The 19,982-nt window shown below is 42.2% G+C and overlaps 1 protein-coding gene across 1 annotated transcript in view; it reads left to right on the top strand.

Annotated features, from left to right (window-relative positions):
• LOC124789425 (uncharacterized protein PF3D7_1120000-like) overlaps nt 1–19,982 on the top strand; it is a 271,283-nt gene that overhangs the window by 64,070 nt on the left and 187,231 nt on the right. The window contains exon 2 of the mRNA XM_047256770.1: nt 14,454–14,640. Within this exon, the coding sequence (XP_047112726.1) occupies nt 14,457–14,640 (184 nt within the window). The 5' untranslated portion in view covers nt 14,454–14,456. The remainder of the gene's footprint in view (nt 1–14,453; nt 14,641–19,982) is intronic.

Below are 19,982 nucleotides of genomic sequence, written 5' to 3'. Positions count from 1 at the left end.
TGGAGGGCCTAAACTATACTCTTCGTCAGCTGTGCCAAGAGGGCGGCTGTAGGTTCCTCGAACTGCGCTGCAGCGAGAAACTTGTAAACTCGTTCTGGATTGCTCAGGAGTCCTCTGTACACAAGAACACTAGAAACGGTCATTTTTGTGGTTATCGAAACTGTAGGGCTCTCCGCCCCCATCCGCCTACTCCCCCAACCCAGGAGAAAAACTAACGTCACATAAAGCAATTACTAGAACTGGCCATGAAGCAAATGCGGGGAGTGGATTGCGTCTGTCTTCAAACATTTACCAACTCAGTTCTCTCAGCATCTCTGTGATGTTCTTTCACGAGTCAAACAATCTTGTGACGTTTCGTGCAGCTTGTCTCTGTGTCTGTAAGCTATCCCGTGTTACTCCTATCTGGTACAGGTCTCACACACTTGAGTATTATTGTAGTCGGATCGCACGAGTGTTTTGTACGCAGTCGTCTTTCTAGACCGATTGCATTTCTAGTACTCTACCAAAGAACTGAAGTCTGCCACCTGTCTTAACTTCGACTGACAAGGTGAATCTATCTGACCGTTCCACTTGGGTGTTACACCCACATATTTGAATGACTTGACTGATTCCAACTGTTTCTCGCTCATTTTGTAGTTATTTTGTGATGTGAAAAATTTTACATTTCTGAAAGTTTAATGCAAGGAAGTTGCCAACTTCTGCAACGTTCTGAAATCTACTAAGATATGACTTAATATATGTGCAGCTCTTTTTAGACAGTAGTTCATTATATATAAATGTATCATTTGCAAAAAGTCTAAAGCTACGGTTGATAGCGTCTGCAAATCATTAATACACAACGTGTATAGCAAGGGTCCAACACACTTCCCTAGGGCACATCTACTGTTATTTCTACATCTGTCGATGGTTCTCCATCTAAGATGACATGCTGCATGCACCTTCTCAAGAAATCCTCAAGTCAGTCACAGAATTCGTTTGATACCCAATCCGATTGTATTTTTGATAATAAGCTTAGGTGTGGTACTGAATCAAATCCTTTTCGGAAGTCAAGAAATACTGCATCTGCCTGACTGCCTCCAACCGTGGCATCCAGGATGTAATTTGAGAGAAATACGAGTTGGGCCTCACACGGTCGATGTGTTAGGAATCCATGCTGTTTGACATGTAGGAAGTCATTCTGTTCGATGTATCTTATTACATTTGATTTTAGAGTATATTCTAAGACTTTGCAACAAAAGGTTGTCGAAAATATTGGACGATGGTTCTGTGGATCATTTCTGTTGCCCCTCTTGTACAGAGGTGTGACATGCTCACAGTTTTTTGTTCTAGGGATCTGTAGTACCTAATGGTTAAAAGAGGGAATAACTCAGCTGCAAATTTAGTATACAATATGGGATTCCATCGGGGAGGTTTGCTTAGTTGCTACGGTTTCAGCTGTTTCTCGTTGTCGCTGTCGCTAGTATGTGTTTCACTCATCTTTGTGCGGTGCATGTTTCTAGCAGCTGTTCACGTAGATGATGGTATGTATGGACGTGATCAACTATCTAGTGTAACAAGGAACATGACTCATCTGACCAGGCGACAATTTTCCATTGAACCAAGATCCAATGTCGATGATCCCACGCGCATTGAAAAAAAATTTAGTCGATGATGCCATTGTGTCCACAAGGGAACACTTAGGGTCTTCTGCCGTGGAGCTCAATTTTCAACAATGTGCGCTGAACGTAGCGCTTCGGAACACTTGTGTCTGCACCAGTGTTGTACTCTAGCGTCGCGTCTGTCAGAGACCGCCGCTTGTCCTGTTTCACAGACCGGGCAGACCTCCGACCCCCATATTCTGAGATGTGGCGTGAATTTCTGACACCTTGTCGCCTACTCGTAGACGCTCACAACAGTAGCATGCAGACAACCTACCAATTTCGGAGGCTCCGTAATACCCGTTTGCAGCGCCGGACAATAACGATCTGTCCTTTGCCCAATTCGCTTATGTCAGTGAATTTCCCGTTTTGTGGCCCATGTCATCCTTAGTGACGTGTCGATAGTTGAGGTGGCCAATAAAGACAGACAGACATCTACAAAAGGATAACACATTAATGAGGTTATTTACAATATGTACACTTAATAATTAAGATACGTGTAACTTGAAGTACTGTAGGTCCTTTTACAGAGTTCTGTACAATAAGAGCAATGTTCTTGATAGTAACATATAGTCTTCAATGCTGATACAATCACATAAGTCACTAGTAACTAATATTGCTTAGTAGCATCATGCTGTATCGATATATTTTCCTCAGTGCAGTCTTCCGCACTACACTTAATGTGTCTGTAGATTGACAGTTTGGGGCGTGAAGGTGGCTGTGGCTGTTTAAAAAAACGCGCCAACTTAAAGTCGCAGTCAGTGGCATCACGTGACTTTAGCGTCCTCTGGCGGTATGTCGATTCCATTTTAGGATATAGCCATCTGGAAGATTCATATTGTAATTAGCAAACAATGTTTCTATAACCTGATTTGGAAACAATATCTTAGAGTACCATCTACTGAAATATTTAAAGTGTTAAAATTTCTTACGAGTGACTAGTTGAAAGACTCGCACCAGGCCATTGAGCCACACAAAATTACTGTTATTTATTAGCCTTTTACAAATGACAATATCATCATGTTAAAGAGTTACTGCAGTTGTTGATTATTATATGTGAAGATTGTGTGTTCCAGAGGTACTATCACATGTTCCTGAGCCGAATCAGATTTTATGTTCTCTCCTGAGGACGAGGTTTTGTCCGGAAAGCCGTACTGAATCCTGCCAGGTACATGTCTTCGATCTAGTCATATGTTTGATCTGAAATTCTGTAAGAGTACACTGTATTAATTAATCGATAGCGTAGGCTGTATCAAAAGCGTTCTGTGATGGAAAATAGGATAAACAAATGGCGAGAAAATTGCATCTGGTACCCGCAGAAGAGCTACATGAATTTAAAGCGTAATCGCTCAGATGTCGTAATGGTTTGGATAGGGATTCTAACTCACGCGAGGTCGTCAGCGCCGCTATTATTTCAAGTCCATCCTAATATTCACAAACCTCTCTCGAAATTTTCGGAGATCCATACTTATACGTTTACAGCAAGAAGTTAGCAGCTTAATCTGCTGCTGAAGGGATCGACGTATTGAAATATTTTGTTAAGAGTTATGAGACTGTAAATATTTTTTTCTAGCGCCAAAGATATGAGCGATGTGAATTTTCTTTCCACTGTTCTTGTATCGACAGCGTATTATTTAGACGAAAACGTTATTACATAGCCCAAACAAGAATGAAATTTTTACGAGGTGACACTTGATTCATCCAGGCTCGTGCATAAAATCTTTATTCATTTATGAAAAAGTTATTGTTATCGATTATTTACGCTGGTGTCCAAAAATAAAGAAACAAACGGAAATTTTGCAAGGTTGCTTTTATATTTCAGCAAAACGGTAAAAACAGGTGATAGTAAAGTAGAAACAATATAAATAATACAGAACGTAACCAACTGTCACATGCAGAACGTTAGACAGAAATGTTCTTTTTTTCCAACGTAACGGATTTGAATACACATTCCGACAACTCACGAATGTTTTTCCATCTTAACGGATTTGCTCACACATTCCAACAATTGGTTAATGTGTTCAGTATGTGGTGCGAGCACCTCTGGCACCAATACAGGCCTGACAACGATGGGGCATGCTGTGAATGATGTCATCAGTCTCATGTTGAGGCAATAACGCTCATTCTTCCTGTAGAGCTGCTCGAAGTTTTGGAAAGTGGTTGGCCGATGCTGACATGATGCAAGCCATCTCCGCATCCCAGACATGCTCTGTGGGATTCAAATCGGGAGAGGGAGCAGGCCACGCCATGCCCGCAGTACCTTCCATTTCCAAGGAAACAACAACCACCTATGCTCTATGAGGTTGGCCATTATCGTCCATCAATACGAAGTCTGTGGTCAAATCACGTGGCAACAACCACAAATGAGGTCCCAAGATCTCGTCACGATACCTGATAGCAGTTAAAGCTTGCCAATTCACCCATGTCATTTCATGACGAGGGGTTCGAGTGGTCAAACTAATCCCTGACGACACCACTGGGGATCCTCCTCGATATCGGTCTCTTTCCACAAGTTTGGGTCCCGAAATCGTGCTCCACGTTCCCTCCACATGCGAATGCTTGGAGAATCACTCACCAGATGAAATCGGGACTTATCTGTAAAAGCAACATTGCCCACTGTTCGATCGCCCAGGTGGCATGTTGATGACTCTACTTTAGACGTTCCCTTCTTGAAAACGCCGCAGAGGCAGACATACGGCAGGTATCCGACAATAAAGGCTACTCGGTGGTGGTAAGTTCCTACGGGACCAAACTGCTGAGGTCATCGGTACATAGGCTCACACACTACTTACGCTAAGGGCAGCACACACACCCATGCCCGAGGGAGGACAGGACCTCCGACGTGGGAGCCGCGCGAAGCGTGGCAAGGCGCTTGACTGCGCGGCTACCCTGCGCGGCCTTCCGCACACCGTTTGCCTCGATACAACACGTCCAGTGGTGCTGCGAGCTCAGATGTCAGTTGCTGTGCAAATACTAAGACGGTACTGTCTTGCTCTTAAAGCCAAATAACGCTCCTTTCTTTCTCTTGTTACACGTGATCGGCCCTGTCCTGGTCTTCTGGATACACTTTCTGTAAACTGTCGCTACATCCGAGAAACAACAGAACGGCTTACATTAAGCCATCGGGGCAGTTTACGACTGTCCTGCCTCCTTTCTTTCTATGGTCCACACCGCAGAGTGTCTGCTAGGCGTCTTCACTGTGCCATACCGTCCGTGACTGTACACAGCAATTGTGGACGTGGGGCTCTCCGGCAAACACTACCTCGCTTCGTAGGTGACTTGACGTCTTCGTTGGCATGGTTGTCCGCCAACCAGAACGCCATCTTCCGTGCAGAACACGATCGAACCGACATCTCGTGTACTGTTTGTATGATTACAATCCTGAATTAAACACGAGACGGGAAAACAGGGGTTTATTGCTTTAATTTTGGACACCAGTGTATTTAGAATGGTTCACGGCAATTAATCTAGACTTTTAGTTAACCGTTGCAGTAGACATGGAGCTCAGAATTGTCTTTCTGACTTTTTTTAAGTATAGAGTAAAGCTCCAAAGATTACTTATCTCATACAGGTCCAGAATACATGAGGCTAATTGAACGGAAAATCTGGGATAGTCAACTACAGACAAATCGGAAAGAAGTGTCTGCTTGTCACTTCTATTCAGGAGTGCTGTGTACTGATTGTCCAGAATTTAAGAGAGTTACGACGAAGGAACGTTGGTGAACAGGACTATTCACGTATATTGACCAATGCTGTTAACGTCAGAGAAAGCCTTCCCTCAAAACCATGTCATGTGGAATAACTTTCTGGAACAGTACCACAACTAGACACTAAACAGCTAACCCGATCATTGTTTTCAACTCCAGTTGCAGGTTGCCTATTTAACGGCTTCCAGGCGCAATAAAAATTTGATTTTTTTACATTTAATTTTATTACTGGCTGAATTAAAATTTTAAATTTCTGTTATAATGTGGGCATTAGGAGGTATAATCTTACGTTAAATTTTTGACACAGTAAGACAAGTACACTACTGGCCATTAAAATTGCTACACCAAGAAGAAATGCATATGATAAACGGGTATTCATTGGACAAATATATTATACTAGAACTGACATGTGATTACATTTTCACGCAATTTGGGGGCATAGATCCTGAGAAATCAGTACCCAGAACAACCACCTCTGCCTGTAATAACGGCCTTGATACGCCTGAGCATTGAGTCAAACAGAGCTTGGATGGCGTGTACAGGTATAGCTGCCCATGCAGCTTTAACACGATACCACACTTCATCAAGAGTAGTGACTGGCGTATTGTGACGAGCCAGTTGCTCGGCCACCATTGACCAGACGTTTTCAGTTGGTGAGAGATATGGAGAATGTGCTGACCAGGGTAGCAGTCGAATATTTTCTGTATCCAGAAAGGCCCTTACAGGACCTGCAACATGCGGTCGTGCATTATCCTGCTGAAATGTAGGGTTTCGCAGGGATCGAAAGAAGGGTAGAGCCACGGGTCGTAACACATCTGAAATGTAACGTCCACTGTTCAAAGTGCCGTCAATGCGAACAACTGATGACCGAGACGTGCAACCAATGGCACCCCATACCATAACGCCGCGTGATACGTCAGTATGGCGATGACGAAAACACGTTTCCAATGTGCAATGTGCGTTCACCGCGATGTCGCCAAACACGGATGCGACCATCATGATGCTGTAAACAGAACCTGGATTCATCTGAAAAAATTACGTTTTGCCACTCGTGCACCCAGGTTCGTCGTTGAGTATACCATCGCAGGCGCTCCTGTCTGTGATGCAGCGTCAAGGGTAACCGCAGCCACGGTCTCCGAGCTGATAGTCCGTGCTGCTGCAAACGTCGTCGAACTGTTCGTGCAGATGTTTGTTGTCTTGGAAACGTCCCCATCTGTTGACTCAGGGATCGAGACGTGGCTGCATGATCCGTGATAGCCATGCTTATAAGATGCCTGTCATTTCGACTGCTAGTGATACGAGACCGTTGGGATCCAGCACGGCGTGCCCTATTACCCTCCTGAACCCACCGATTCCATATTCTGCTAACAGTCATTGGATCTCGACCAACGCGAGCAGTAATGTCACGATACGATTAACCGCAATCGCGATAGGCTACAATCCGACCTTTATCAAAATCGGAAACGTGATGATACGCATTTCTCCTCCTTACACGAGGCATCACAACAACGTTTCACCAGGCAACGCCAGTCAACTGCTGTTTGTGTATGAGAAATCGGTTGGAAACTTTCCTCATGTCAGCACGTTGTAGTTGTCGCCACCGGCGCCAACCTTGTGTGAATGCTCTGAAACACTAATCATTTGCATATCACAGCATCTTCTTCCTGTCGGTTAAATTTAGGGTCTGTAGTACGTCATCATCGTGGTGTAGCAATTTTAATGGCCAGTAGTGTATTACAATTAGAAACTGTATTGGCCTAAAGGCAGCGTAACTCGCAGCGCACATTTCGTTTTTGAGTCATTAGTTTTCTAATTGGTTTGTTGCGGCTGACCACGAATTCCTCGAATGTTTCTGCCGTCCGAAACTTTCCATCTTTGGGCAGCTCTTGCTATCATCGTACTTAGTTATTCGCTGTATGTATAACTATACAATTTTTACCCTTTACAGCTCCCTCTAGTTCAATGGTCGTCTAACTGCGTCCCGTGGGCCGCAGGCAGCCCGAATCAATTGTTCGTGCGTCCCGCGGTTCTCGGGCGTAATTTATAGTGATACGAAACAAACATCTAACATCCGAATCGAAAAGCGTCAACTACTGTTAAGAGCTTCTTAAGAGTACTCAGAAACAAACAAAAAAACTTACAGAGACAGTAGTATTTTAAGATGTGCTTAATTTTAACTGACGTCGATGAATTCGGCCATGCGATAAGTAAAATTGACCACTTACCACAGTGGCAGAAGAGCAAGCAGCGCGGCAACTACGGGATTGAAGGACGTGGCAGGAGGAATATTTTACTGTCGGTCTTCCAGACTGACAACTTACTGGCATGTGTGTGCCTCGTACCGACAGCTGTTATGGCACAAATTTCAAAAGGAATGACCATAGATTGATGAATGCGCATTAGAGACGGTCATCTTCAAATGCGGTACGTATATACAGCAATAAATCCGAAATTAAATCAAGATTTTTTTTAATACAGTGCAATAAGTGGAAGAACAATGGTATTGAGAGCTTTTAGTAAACATCAGTGGTCGTGTCTCGTATTTAAACGCATTGTGCAATGAAGTATAATTACTATTATTGATCAGTTAGTCACCGAAACAAAACAACAATAATTCGTCAGGAAACATCAGTCTCACAATTTTTGGGTCCCTGAGCGTGGCAGCAATCTGAAATAGAGAAAAGTCGACGCGAAGTGTTCCGAATGGTGCCGGCTTTTAACGATTAGTACTGTACTTGGGCCTGTGGTCCGGCGGCCAACTTATAACGCCCTTACAATGCCTAGTCTATTGGGGGCTCACAACATATTAATATATGTAGTTTACCATTAGTAATAACATCGGTACATATGCGGCCAGAGGTGCGTGCCACAATGTCAGTATTGGCTCCCGAGTAAAAAACTTTGACGATCGGTGCTCTAGTACCGTGGAAGTTATTCCCCGATGTCTTAACAGATGTCCTATCATCCTGTCCCTTTTCCTTGTCAGTGCTTTCCATATACTTCTTTCCTCGCCGATTCTACGGAGAATCTCCTCATTCCCTAGCTTCACTATCCATGTAACTTTCAACATTCTTCTGTAGCACTACATCTCAAACGCCTCGATTCTCTTTCGTTCCTGTCCTACTGTCCGTATTTCACTACCAGATAACACTGTGCTCCAAAAGTACATTCTCAGAAATTTCTTCTTCAAAGTAAGGCCTATGATTCATACTAGTAGACCTTTCTTTGCTAGGAATGCCACTTTTGCCAGTGCTAGGCTGTTTATGTCCTCCTTGCGCCGTCCATCATGCATTATTTTGCTGCCTAGGTAACAGAAATCCTTGACTTGACTTCTTCGTGATCCCCAATTCTGATGTTAAGTTTCTCGCTGTTCTCATTTCTGCTGCTTCGCGCTACTGTTGTATTTCTTCTTTTTACTTGAATTACTCATTAGACCATTCCATTCAACAGATCCTGTAATTCGTCATTTTCACTGAGGATAGCAATGCCACCAACGAGTCTTATCACTGATATCCTTTCATCCTGAATTTTAAGCCCACTTTTGTATCTGTCTTTTACGTCTGTCAATGCTTCTTCGATATATAGATTGAACAAAAGGGGTGAAACACTACATCCCTGCCTTATACCCTTTTTAATCCGAGCACTTCGTCTTTGATCGTCCAGTCTTATGGTTCTCTCTTGGTTCTTGTACATATTGTATCTTATCCATTTTTCCCTGTAGCTTCTCCCTATTATTCTCAGAATTTCAGATATCTTGCGCCATTTTACACTGTCGAACGCTTTTTCCAGGTCAACAAATCCAATGAATGGGTCTTTGTTTTTCTTCAGTCTTGTGTTCGTTATCAACGAAATGTCAGAACTGCTTCTCTCGTTCCTTTGCCTTTCCTAAAGCCAAACTGATCGTCATGTAACAGACTATATTCATGCCGTATTTGATAATGAGAGCGCTTAGTCACTTCCAACAAACTGCATACATGATTTGAACCCTTTACAAATAATTTCTCTCTCACACCCCCACAAAATAATTAAAGAAAAAAATATTAATTGCTTACTACATTTTAGATTTTCATGGAGTAAAACTTAAGCATCAGCCACGATGTTTCAATATAGTAATTTTTACAATTAACTCCATTCGCAAGAAATTCTGCACTCAGTGCCCACGTATTACCACTGAATGTACCTGCAAAATTACGTTATTGCACGCCACATAGTTCAGGAGATATGACGTCATAAACACTGAGATTCATGATAACTTTTGCCTGAAATGGAGCACAAATTACCCAGAATGTACTCATCCACTGTTTGATAGTAAGAATACCTACCGACTTCAAACAAATTTGAAATGCAATTTCAAACCTTTTCTGAACTTTTTCGAGCTTACCTGCTTAAAATGAAATATTTAACACATGAACGTAATTGTAAAGTAATCAGACGTTTGAAGTTGTCTTATAAATGGCAATCCGATTCCTTAAAAACGTGGGGTTGGGATTACTGCTTGCACAGAAACATTCTGTAACGAGATTATCTGGTGTCTATCCTCGAATTTCATGTAGGCAACTGTTTAAAAAGCTAGGCATGCTAACAAATATCTTACAATATATTTACACTCTTGTGGAGTTTGTTCTGAAGAATCAGTCCAAAACTGAAAATCATAGCAGCAAGCACGAGTGTACGCGCGCGCGCGCGCACACGCACACACACGCGCACACACACACACACACACACACACACACACACACACACACACACACACACGAGCTGTTGCGCAGATAGTAGCGAAGTGGAAATATTTGACATCCGCCCTTGTGAATTAAAAATGCTGACAGATAATGAAAACAGTTTTAAAAAATTGAAATCAATTTCACTCGTCAGCAGCTTTCGCTCATTGTACGACTTTCTGAATAGATAATATCCGTTTTTGGCTGAGCTGCAGTTATTAAATTTTGTTGTAGAATAAGATTAAAATAAAAATACTGTTAGTTAAATAGCCAGCATGTAGTATATTTTCGATACTAAATTGTATAATAATAGCAAAATTACGGTAAAGACTCGTTTCACAGGATACAGGCCCGAATACGAAACACGGACCCTTGAAATAACTAAACTAAACTAAATCACCAGGGCATCTCGCATATTTCAGCAGACGAAGTGCTTTACTGTGCAGAGGATTAGTAATTGGATGGTTTGTGACTATTTATTAAGAGAATAGATGGGTACCTTCTATCACAGGCGGTTTAACAGTACAGACACTGTCTGTGTCATTTTATGTGTTTATTTGGATTAGCGGATTCGACCTTTGTCACTCGTCATCTTGTAATCCAATCTCTAATTATCACATAGAACAGATAGTCAGCTGGGTGAAGAGTTAGTTTTAACGGTGGGCTTCGCAAATTCGCATCATACCATTGCGACTAAAATGAGTGGGAGGGTACCTGTTTCCTAGCGATGCCGATTCTACACGAAGCTATCAACGCTTCTGACGTGTGCTCGCATTTCCGGAGCGTTTCGGGAACTTCCAGACCGACAAAATTTTAATTTTTTTCTTCTATGATGAAATTTATTCAGGTTTTAAGGGGTTAAAACTACAGAAGTTAATTATAAGGAACGTTGTACAAATATTGGCACGTGGCTAACAAGATATTCCAGCGCACTCAAACAGTAATTGTACAATATTTTCATAGTATATAATCAGTTATAACTTGAAAGCAACAGTTAAAACAATGATTACAAGTTATATACGCAAGGAGTTAACGATCTCCTGGTATACAGAAGAACAAACGAAGATAGTCACAAGAGGGCTCCACCTGTAGTAGGATGAACATCTAGCATTGCACTAATGTGTGTTAATAATTTTACAGGCTTCAACAACCCAGTCGCGCAAACGATAAAAAATAGATATAAGGCCTCCTAGATTTTGCAAAGAAAATAAAGTTCACACCCATAGTAAAAATGGGGTCTAGACGAGACATCACACATTATGTCTTTAATTGTGTCTGACATCGTTCAGAGAAAGGTATTGTCCCAGACGCAGTTTAATATCCCGAAATACACTAAAGTAGTTGCACCGAGGAAGGTTGCTCTATGCCACTGTTCTACTCACCGCCCACTTTAGTATCTCTGTTAGCAGCAAAATTTTCTAATTTCCAACCAGTCCCACAATAACGGTGTTTTATGAAGTAGGGAAGACCTTTACTAAATAAAATTATAAATCAGAGACAGAGCAAGTTAAATCATATAGTAATAATGAAATAATTTGTTTCATAATTTTATGAAAACATAGTTGAAATGTTTTTAAAATCATTACCGCTTACTGGCCACCATAAACGCTGGAGTGCCCACCGACCACCAGTGGTAGACATTGGATACACCTTTGGCAGTAGGAAGAATCGGATCTCCATACAACCAAACACATTATTGTGGTCTCTCTTTTGAAAGAGCACTGGTGATTTTCTTCTTTATCCTTCCCTGATCCGACTTAAATGACCTCCTCGAAACGCCAAAAAAATAAGGGAAAATGAAGGAAGATTGTGGTTTAGCATCCCGTCGACACTGAGGTCATTAGAGACTGTGCACAAGCTCGTAATGTTTTAAGGGCGGTGGAGGAAATCGGCCCTGCTCTTTTCTAAGGAACCATTCCAGCATTTCCCTGGAAGGATTTAGGGAAATCACGGAAAATCTAGATCAGGATGGCAAGACACAGATCTGAACCGTCATCCTCCCGAATGAGAGTCCAGTGTGCTAACCACTGTGCCATCTCGACGCCTATGCGTTATGGATTGAGTGAGATTGGTGCTGAGTTGCTGAGGCATTCTGCCAATCCTAAAGAAGGGTAACCGTCATCTCCGGCACTGTCATGGGAGGCACTGGACAACACTGCCCAAGCATATTAATCTGAGACCACTCTTCCATTTGTTCACAACGTCCTAAACGAAAGTTACCTGAGTCTGAAGCGGCAGAAGTAGGTCGAATTAGAGACACAAATGTTTTGTGTCTGGCTATTGCTGACAGAATAATACAGTAGCTGTGTTTGCAGTAGCCATTACAAAGTGATTCTCGTGGTGTGTCATGCCGGATAAGAAAGCATATGTATAGTGCCAGCACTGTGTCAGAAAAGCGCAGCGTGTTCCCCCTGCAGCCCAACTTATCCCATGCTCTGCGTTTGTGCTGGAAGTCAGTAGACGGAGCTTGCTTCCTCCGCTCTCCACACACACACACACACACACACACACACACACACACACACACACACACACACACACACACACACACATATATATATATATATATATATATATATAGTTTCGTCAGTATGTACTGTACTTCGTCGATTCACCGCCATGATTTCATACGGGATACTCTACTTGTGCTGCTAGAACATGTGCCTTTACAAGTACAACATGTGGTTCATGCACGATGGAGCTCCTGCACATTTCAGTCGAAGTGTTCGTACGCTTCTCAACAAGTTTGGCCTTAACTTTTTGTAACACCCTATATATATATATATATATATATATATATATATATATATATATATATGTCTTAGTGTCGTACCAGGGGATGTACCCACCTTCTGATGAACCCAGGCTCGGACGGATTCCCTCCTAGCCTTCAAGCCAGCCATCTACTACGGCAGGCCGTGTCAGTCTGCCACAACAGCATTATGTAGCTCGCCCGCCGGATGGGGATGCTGACTACACAAGGTCGGGCTGTGCCAACACCGACTCAAAGCAAAGCCTCGGCGCTTGTTCGTGACGTCACGTCAGCTAGGCACGGCGAACGCCAGGTCTGTTGCAGGCATACTCATAATGGTGGTGTCTCCGTCTCTCACAGGAAAATGTGAAACTCTTGGCGGTAGTTGAGCAACACACATTGTTCTGAGAGATTTCTGCAATCAATTAATTGTGCAATTCATTACACTTCTTAACAAATAGTGTACTTCTGAACTTAAATTTCCACCTGTTTTAAGGATTGACATACTAAAACAACTTTATCCTCCAGCAGCAACAGAATTCGTGCTTCTTTACCTTATTTGTAAATCTGAAGAAGTTACGTTTGTACTGGGTTGCTTTTTCAAGAATCTGTGAACATATTGATGCTGTTCTTTAGGTATCTTGGTTGACTATGGGGTGAGGGGCACTGAATGTTAATGAAATATCTTGCGATTGTACACGGTGGGGGAGGGGCTGGGGGACAGAAGAAGAGGCAAAAGAGAGATACTTGTTTTATCAAATAAAATTTTTTATCTTATAAAGTTTCTGCTTTCAGTTGCAAGAGGGGAATATTTATCTTTTCTAATGTGCATGTTTAAAAAAGTTTAAGCTCAGCAGTATTTTCGATGTATGAAGCTATTTTGTTTCCTGTTTTCCTTTCGTTGAAAACGACTGTAATCTAATGACTGGCAACAACTGGACATTTACACACGTAAATTAGTTCACATTTCCAGTGACGATGTCAAATGAAAATAAATAAAAGAAACGAGTTCATTGTAAGGGGGTTGGGGTAAATTTCGATAACAAAATGGATCAAGTAAATATAGTTACTTGAATGTAAAATTTCCGAAGCTTGCAGTGGGGCAAAGCATCTTCTCATATTGATCTACGTTTGTTTCGACAGGATTCAGTAATACAGAACTATGATCTTCATTTGCAACTTTACGATAGTAAGGAAATCTTTCATCTAAATGAAACTGCAGAATCCAAAACAATACCAAACATTTTGCCCAAAAATATGAGATTTATAGTGATAAACACGCCCAGGCGTCTCTGCCTGCAACAGACCTGGCGTTCGCCGTGCCTAGCTGACGTGACGTCACCAACAAGCGCCGAGGCCTTCCTTCGAGTCGGTATTGGCTGTGCCCGGGCCGTGCTGAGCGTAGCAGTTGCCGGTGACCCACTAAAATGCTTTCCCGCCACGTCCGTGGGTCGAATTTCACCTTTCAAGTCCGCCAGATGTGGGTTTGAACTGGTCGTAGGAACTATTGGAGTAATAAAGGAATCGCACTGCCTTCAGATGGTTTCTGACTCACCCCGGCCCACCATCCTCCAGCGGAGCACACTCGCACCCCATAAGCTAGGTTGTCAGCTAAATAGTGGTGGTGGTGGTGTTGCAGGCCATGGGGTGCGCGAGCAGCGCTCCGTTTCTGGCGGCCCGCTCGCAGAACGGCGCAGGTGTTGGCGTTGGTGGTGATGGAGCTGACGGGTCCGCCCCCGACGCGGGGGCGGGCGGACTGGACCTCACCAAGACGGTCGGCGGCGCCGCACAAGGACTCACGCAGGGCGCCGTGGCCAAGCTGCAAGGTAGGAGGACAAGCCTCACGCTTCATCGCCACTCTCATCTGCCGTGGGCATCATCCTACCACTGTGCACTGCAAAGGCACAAACTGGCAAACCGACAGTGAGAGAGGGGTGATCAAATACAGTAGTAATCATCGATGTATTCTGCAAAGGTGATGCTTTACAGCACGTTTCTTTTCTTTTCTTTTTTCCTGAGGCATCAATGTTCCGACTGATTTGATGCGGCCCCAACGAGTTCATCTCTTGCGCCAACCTCTTCGTCTCAGAGTCGCACTTGAAACCTACATCCTCATTTACTTGCTGGATATATTCACATCTTTATCTTTCCCTGCAGTTTGGCTCTACCCTTCATTCGATCCCTGCGAAACCCTACGTTTCAGTAGGATAATGCACGACCGCATGTTGCAGGTCCTGTACGGGCCTTTCTGGATACAGAAAATGTTCGACTGCTGCCCTGGCCAGCACATTCTCCATATCTCTCACCAATTGAAAACGTCTCGTCAATGGTGGCCAAGCAACTGGCTCATCACAATACGCCAGTCACTAGTCTTGATGAACTGTGATATCGTGTTGAAGCTGCATGGGCAGCTGTACCTGTACACGCCATGCAAGCTCTATTTGACTCAATGCCCAGGCGTATCAAGACCGTTATTACGGCCAGAGCTGGTTATTCTGGGTACTGATTTCTCAGGATCTATGCACCCAAATTGCGTAAAAATGTAATCACATGTCAGTTCTAGTATAATATATTTGTCCAAGAAATCCCCTTTTATCATCTGCATTTCTTCTTGGTGTAGCAATTATAATGGCCAGTAGTGTAAAAACCAGTTGTAATAAATATAAATTTATTAGCAGCTCTTGCCTGTTGAACTGTTACTTCTTTTCTTTGTGAACGGGGCCACAGCCACTGCAAGTTCCTTGAAAGAAGACATTGACCTACGTAGGCTCTTTCTATTTATGATATAGGCTCTTTATTTAATGCCTTTCCGCTACTAACAACTTTCGTCCCTTGAGAATTTTCAATCTACTTCCGAGAAAGTGAAAAACTTTAATCACATAATCACGTATCCTGTCTTCCATAAATTATTGTGGATGAAGCCCCATCTAATGATACATCTAATAAAGTTACGTATGAACGTGGTGGTAACGGGCACAACTTACACAGCTGTAAATTCCGTACGGAGAATGATAAAATCAACTCTTAGGCGGGTCTTTGTCGCGCAAACCACATTAAAATCCGTTAGTTCACTTTTCGGATATAACTGCACAAGATATGCTCAACGTCTAAAAATCACAATATGACTAGAGAAACGTGGAGACTATAAAATATATCTTGTGAAAGATATATATTACATCAGGGAGATAATGACAGTAGGCGATAATTAGACGTTGACCATGTCATGTGCAGTTTCATTTGAAATATGGACTGATGCCTTTTAATGTGGCTTGCGCTGAAAAAATGACAAAGACCCGCATAAGAGTTGCATTTGGTCATTTTTACATACGTAATTCACATCACTTACCATAAGTGAGACGTATTAGGGACATCGTTAGTTGGAACTTCCTCCACACTACTGTGTGGAAGACAACGTATGCTTTCACTGTGACAGAGATAGTTTGAAAATGACTAAGGGGGCAAAATTAGCTAATGGCGAAAATACGAGGGATATCAAGACATCACCCGCAATCGGTCATTCAAATAAATTCAGTGGTGGGAGCTGACAATTTGTGCCGGATCGAGACTCGAACCCAGATTTCCCGCTTAACGCGAACGGTTGCCTCCACGCTTCACGGCCGATCTAAATTCTCCACTTGTGAGAAGCTAGTAGCGTCCCTGTCCCTTATCCTCATTTCTCGTAGCCGTATCTGTATTCCTGCAAGAGTTCGGACGTGGTGTCCATTTGCGATGAGGGTATCAAGAGGCGTCTTCACTCATATTACTATAATAGCGTAAAAACGTGAAATACAGAGTTTACTAAAAAAAATAAAAACAGCCTACGCAGAACAAGACTTCCCTCATGTTATGATGTGTTTAATTATCACCTCGAGAAAATCAAGCAGGAAGCATAAGAAGATGATGATGATAGTCCGTTTCTACGTATGCCCTCGCCAATGCGACACATTTTTTCTAGCGTGGATAACTTGGGTGAGAGATATCTCGTCTTGGAAGCCTGCATTTCGGCTGTTCAAGAAATGTTCCACATTGAAAGTTACTAAGAGGTTCTTCTTGAAATTCATGTCATGCAGTGGTTTCTTCAACCGAGTAAGTAGGAAGAAGTCTCTTAATGCCATATCCGGAAGATACGTGGGGTGAGGCAAAATTTGGTAACCCAAAGATGCAGTTTGTATGGCTGTCTGTGGGGTGTTTTCGTGGAGCAAAAGCACCCTCTTTGACAGCTCCCCGTGACGCTTCGTCCTGACACCCTTGTTTAAGCACGTCAGATTTTAGTAGTATGCTCTTGTGACGGTTTGTCTCTTACACACATTATCTGTTAGTCCCGAAAGACGCTCGCTGTCACCTCGGCCGATGGTGGCTGTGTCTATACCTTTTTCGGCGGTGTTGAATCCACATTTTCCTCTGCGTGCTTTGCTCCTTTGTATCGATGCCATTGTCATACATACAACACTCATCTATGGTGATTAGAAGGCTAAAAGCTTATCTATAGTGGTCTGACCCAATTGCCACATTTCCGCTGCTGCCTTAGTCCGACAAACTTCTTAAATTGCCGTGGGCAGTAGCGGAACCCAGAGACCGGCGCCTTTATCGTCTGCAAAATATCATACAAGATAATGGAAACTGACCGACGACAAATTTTCACTTTTTCCGTACTGCCTTGGTAGCCATTCGCCAGTCTTGGCGCACGCCGTCTTCTCTACAATTGTAAGTCTCGGTTCTTCGCAGAGAGATGTTCTGTATTTCGTACGTCGTCACTTAAAATTATCTAATCACACTGGAAGCGTCCACATCACCCCACCATTTTGTTATATAGCACTATTCGTTTTCAAAGTTCTATATTTTTCAAAGTGTGATTGATGCATTTTCTTTGCGGCCGGGCACGCAGCGTAGAATACAGCATAATATGACATTTTATAATGTTGGTAACCTGCCAACAGTTTAATTAGTAATGTTTCTTCTTCACTACAAGATTCTTTCGGCCATAGTGCCATTCTCAAGAAAACCTGTACATGTGACATTTGATGAGTCTACTTACGTTCATAAAAGTTGTACAAATAGAGGTCAGTTGACATTCACAGGGTGACTTGAAAACCGTGCGCAAGATTTTCAAGTTCTCTCGATCTCTACGCATAAACTTTTAGCCGTACAAAAAAAATGAAAATGTCTTTTGAGTTGAAAATTTAATGTAGTTACATTTTGTACCCGGATACGTTTTCGCTAGAGACCGTAGTTTTCGAGTTATTCAAGAAAAACGTAAAAAAAGCCCTTCAAACGCACCCACTCTCCCACACTTGGTTCTCACCGGTCAGAATTTGTAAACTGTTGCTTATGGCTATCCCTCCTACCACTGTACAGGGATTTGCGACTGCACGAATTAATTCCCACATCAGACCTTTTTTGGTCTTCACTGACTGGCCTTATTACGCCACCGGCTTAGTTGAGCACTTACAAACTGTAAAACTGACGTTTGTGTATAAATTTCATCCAACAGTTTTGTGAATTTTATCAACATAAAATAAACACTTTGTTGTATTTGTCAGGCCTTCTGACTACGAAACTACTGTACTTGTAATGGTTAAGTTTTGATCGAATTACCAGCGTAATTAGTTTTAACGTAACTTTTACAAAAGTCATTTCTCTTTTATTACCCTCACGATTGCGTTTAAATTAATATTATTAACGAAATAGGCGATTATGCTGGTGGCGTAATAGCCCAATCAGTAGAGACTAAAAAAGTCGAATATTGAAAGTATTTAGTGTAGTCGGAAATTTTTGCACAATAGTAGGTGGAAGTGCTACGAACGACGCACTAGAAATCCTGGATGGTGAGGGATGAGTGTGGGGCTAAAGTTGCGTTTGAAGGGCCATTTTGTACCTTTTTCTTGAATAACTCTAAACCCGAGACCTCCAGCGAAAAGGTATCCCAGTTCAAGAGTTAACTGCATTAAATTTTCTTCAAAAAAGACCCTGTTTATTTTTTCTGTAGGGCTATTGGTTTGCGCATAGCGTGCGAGAGAATATGAAAATCTCCCGGGTGGTTTCTGAAGGTCACATAGAACATTGCGGGTTGCATAAAACAACAGTGGTAGGGGCAACTGAATCGCACCGCGTTCCAGCTAGTTGTAACAGATGTCGATATTGCACCAGTGAGTAAACAGTTAACTGTCTGTATATTGCTCGATTGTTACAATTATGGAAGTTCTATTTGTATAGAATATTTTCGTGAAATACTTTTGATAGCTAGTTTGACAGTTTATTCTCGTTAATAGAAACAAATACGCACACAGAAAATCATCCAAACGGTATCCTTAACGAACAAATCGATCTCAAACGTAAAAGTTAGCTACAAAATTTTATTAACTTTTGGAAACGAGATTGGATTAAAGAAAGACAGTAAATAAAAAACAAAAGACAACCTCAGACACAAATCAGAAAATTATAATTTCAGTGAAACACTACTAACATCGCTGATGAATAAAGATTACACTGCAAACACAAAACTGCAACGAGGATAAACTGTCAAACTAGCTACCAAAATATTTCAGAAAAATATTCTATACAAATAGAACTTACATAATTATAGCAATCTAGCAACAAATAGACAGCCGAAAGTGCAATATGGGCATCTGCTCCAAATAGATGTAAGATATATTAAGTAAAATGACCTGTCTATAACTTTTATGAAAGACTCACCAAGTGCAACATCTGCAGGTTTATCTGAGAACGGCGCCATAGCCGAAACAAGCTTATACTAAAGAAGAAACAATATTAATTAAACTACGCTACCCAATACTTGGTGTTACGAGTGCAATGCATTGACAAAATGGCGAGAAAAAAAAAAAAAAGAGTTTTTGTGTGTTGGAATATGAGGGATGTTTATCTATTACAACCGTGCATTACACATTCAGAAGGAATTGGGGAAAGAAACGCCATGTAAACAGAGCATTGTGCTTTAGTGTCGACAGTTTCGGTGTAGTGTCCTGCGGTCGGCAAGAAAGAACCAACAGTTAACTGGAACACACTTTATTATAATTAAAGAAAAACGCTTTCTTGGCATACACTAAGTTTTTAACGCAAGAACAACATTCAAAACCACACAACTCTTGTGGTGGCAAACTAGATAAGGAAACAAGACAATAGAAGAAAATACTGACCAAAATCTACTCTA

The sequence above is a fragment of the Schistocerca piceifrons genome, chromosome 3, assembly GCF_021461385.2.
Source record: "Schistocerca piceifrons isolate TAMUIC-IGC-003096 chromosome 3, iqSchPice1.1, whole genome shotgun sequence".
NCBI classification, from domain to species: Eukaryota; Metazoa; Arthropoda; class Insecta; order Orthoptera; family Acrididae; genus Schistocerca; species Schistocerca piceifrons.
The sequence above is the reverse complement of the archived record's forward strand: the minus strand, read 5'-3'. Positions and strand labels throughout refer to the sequence as shown.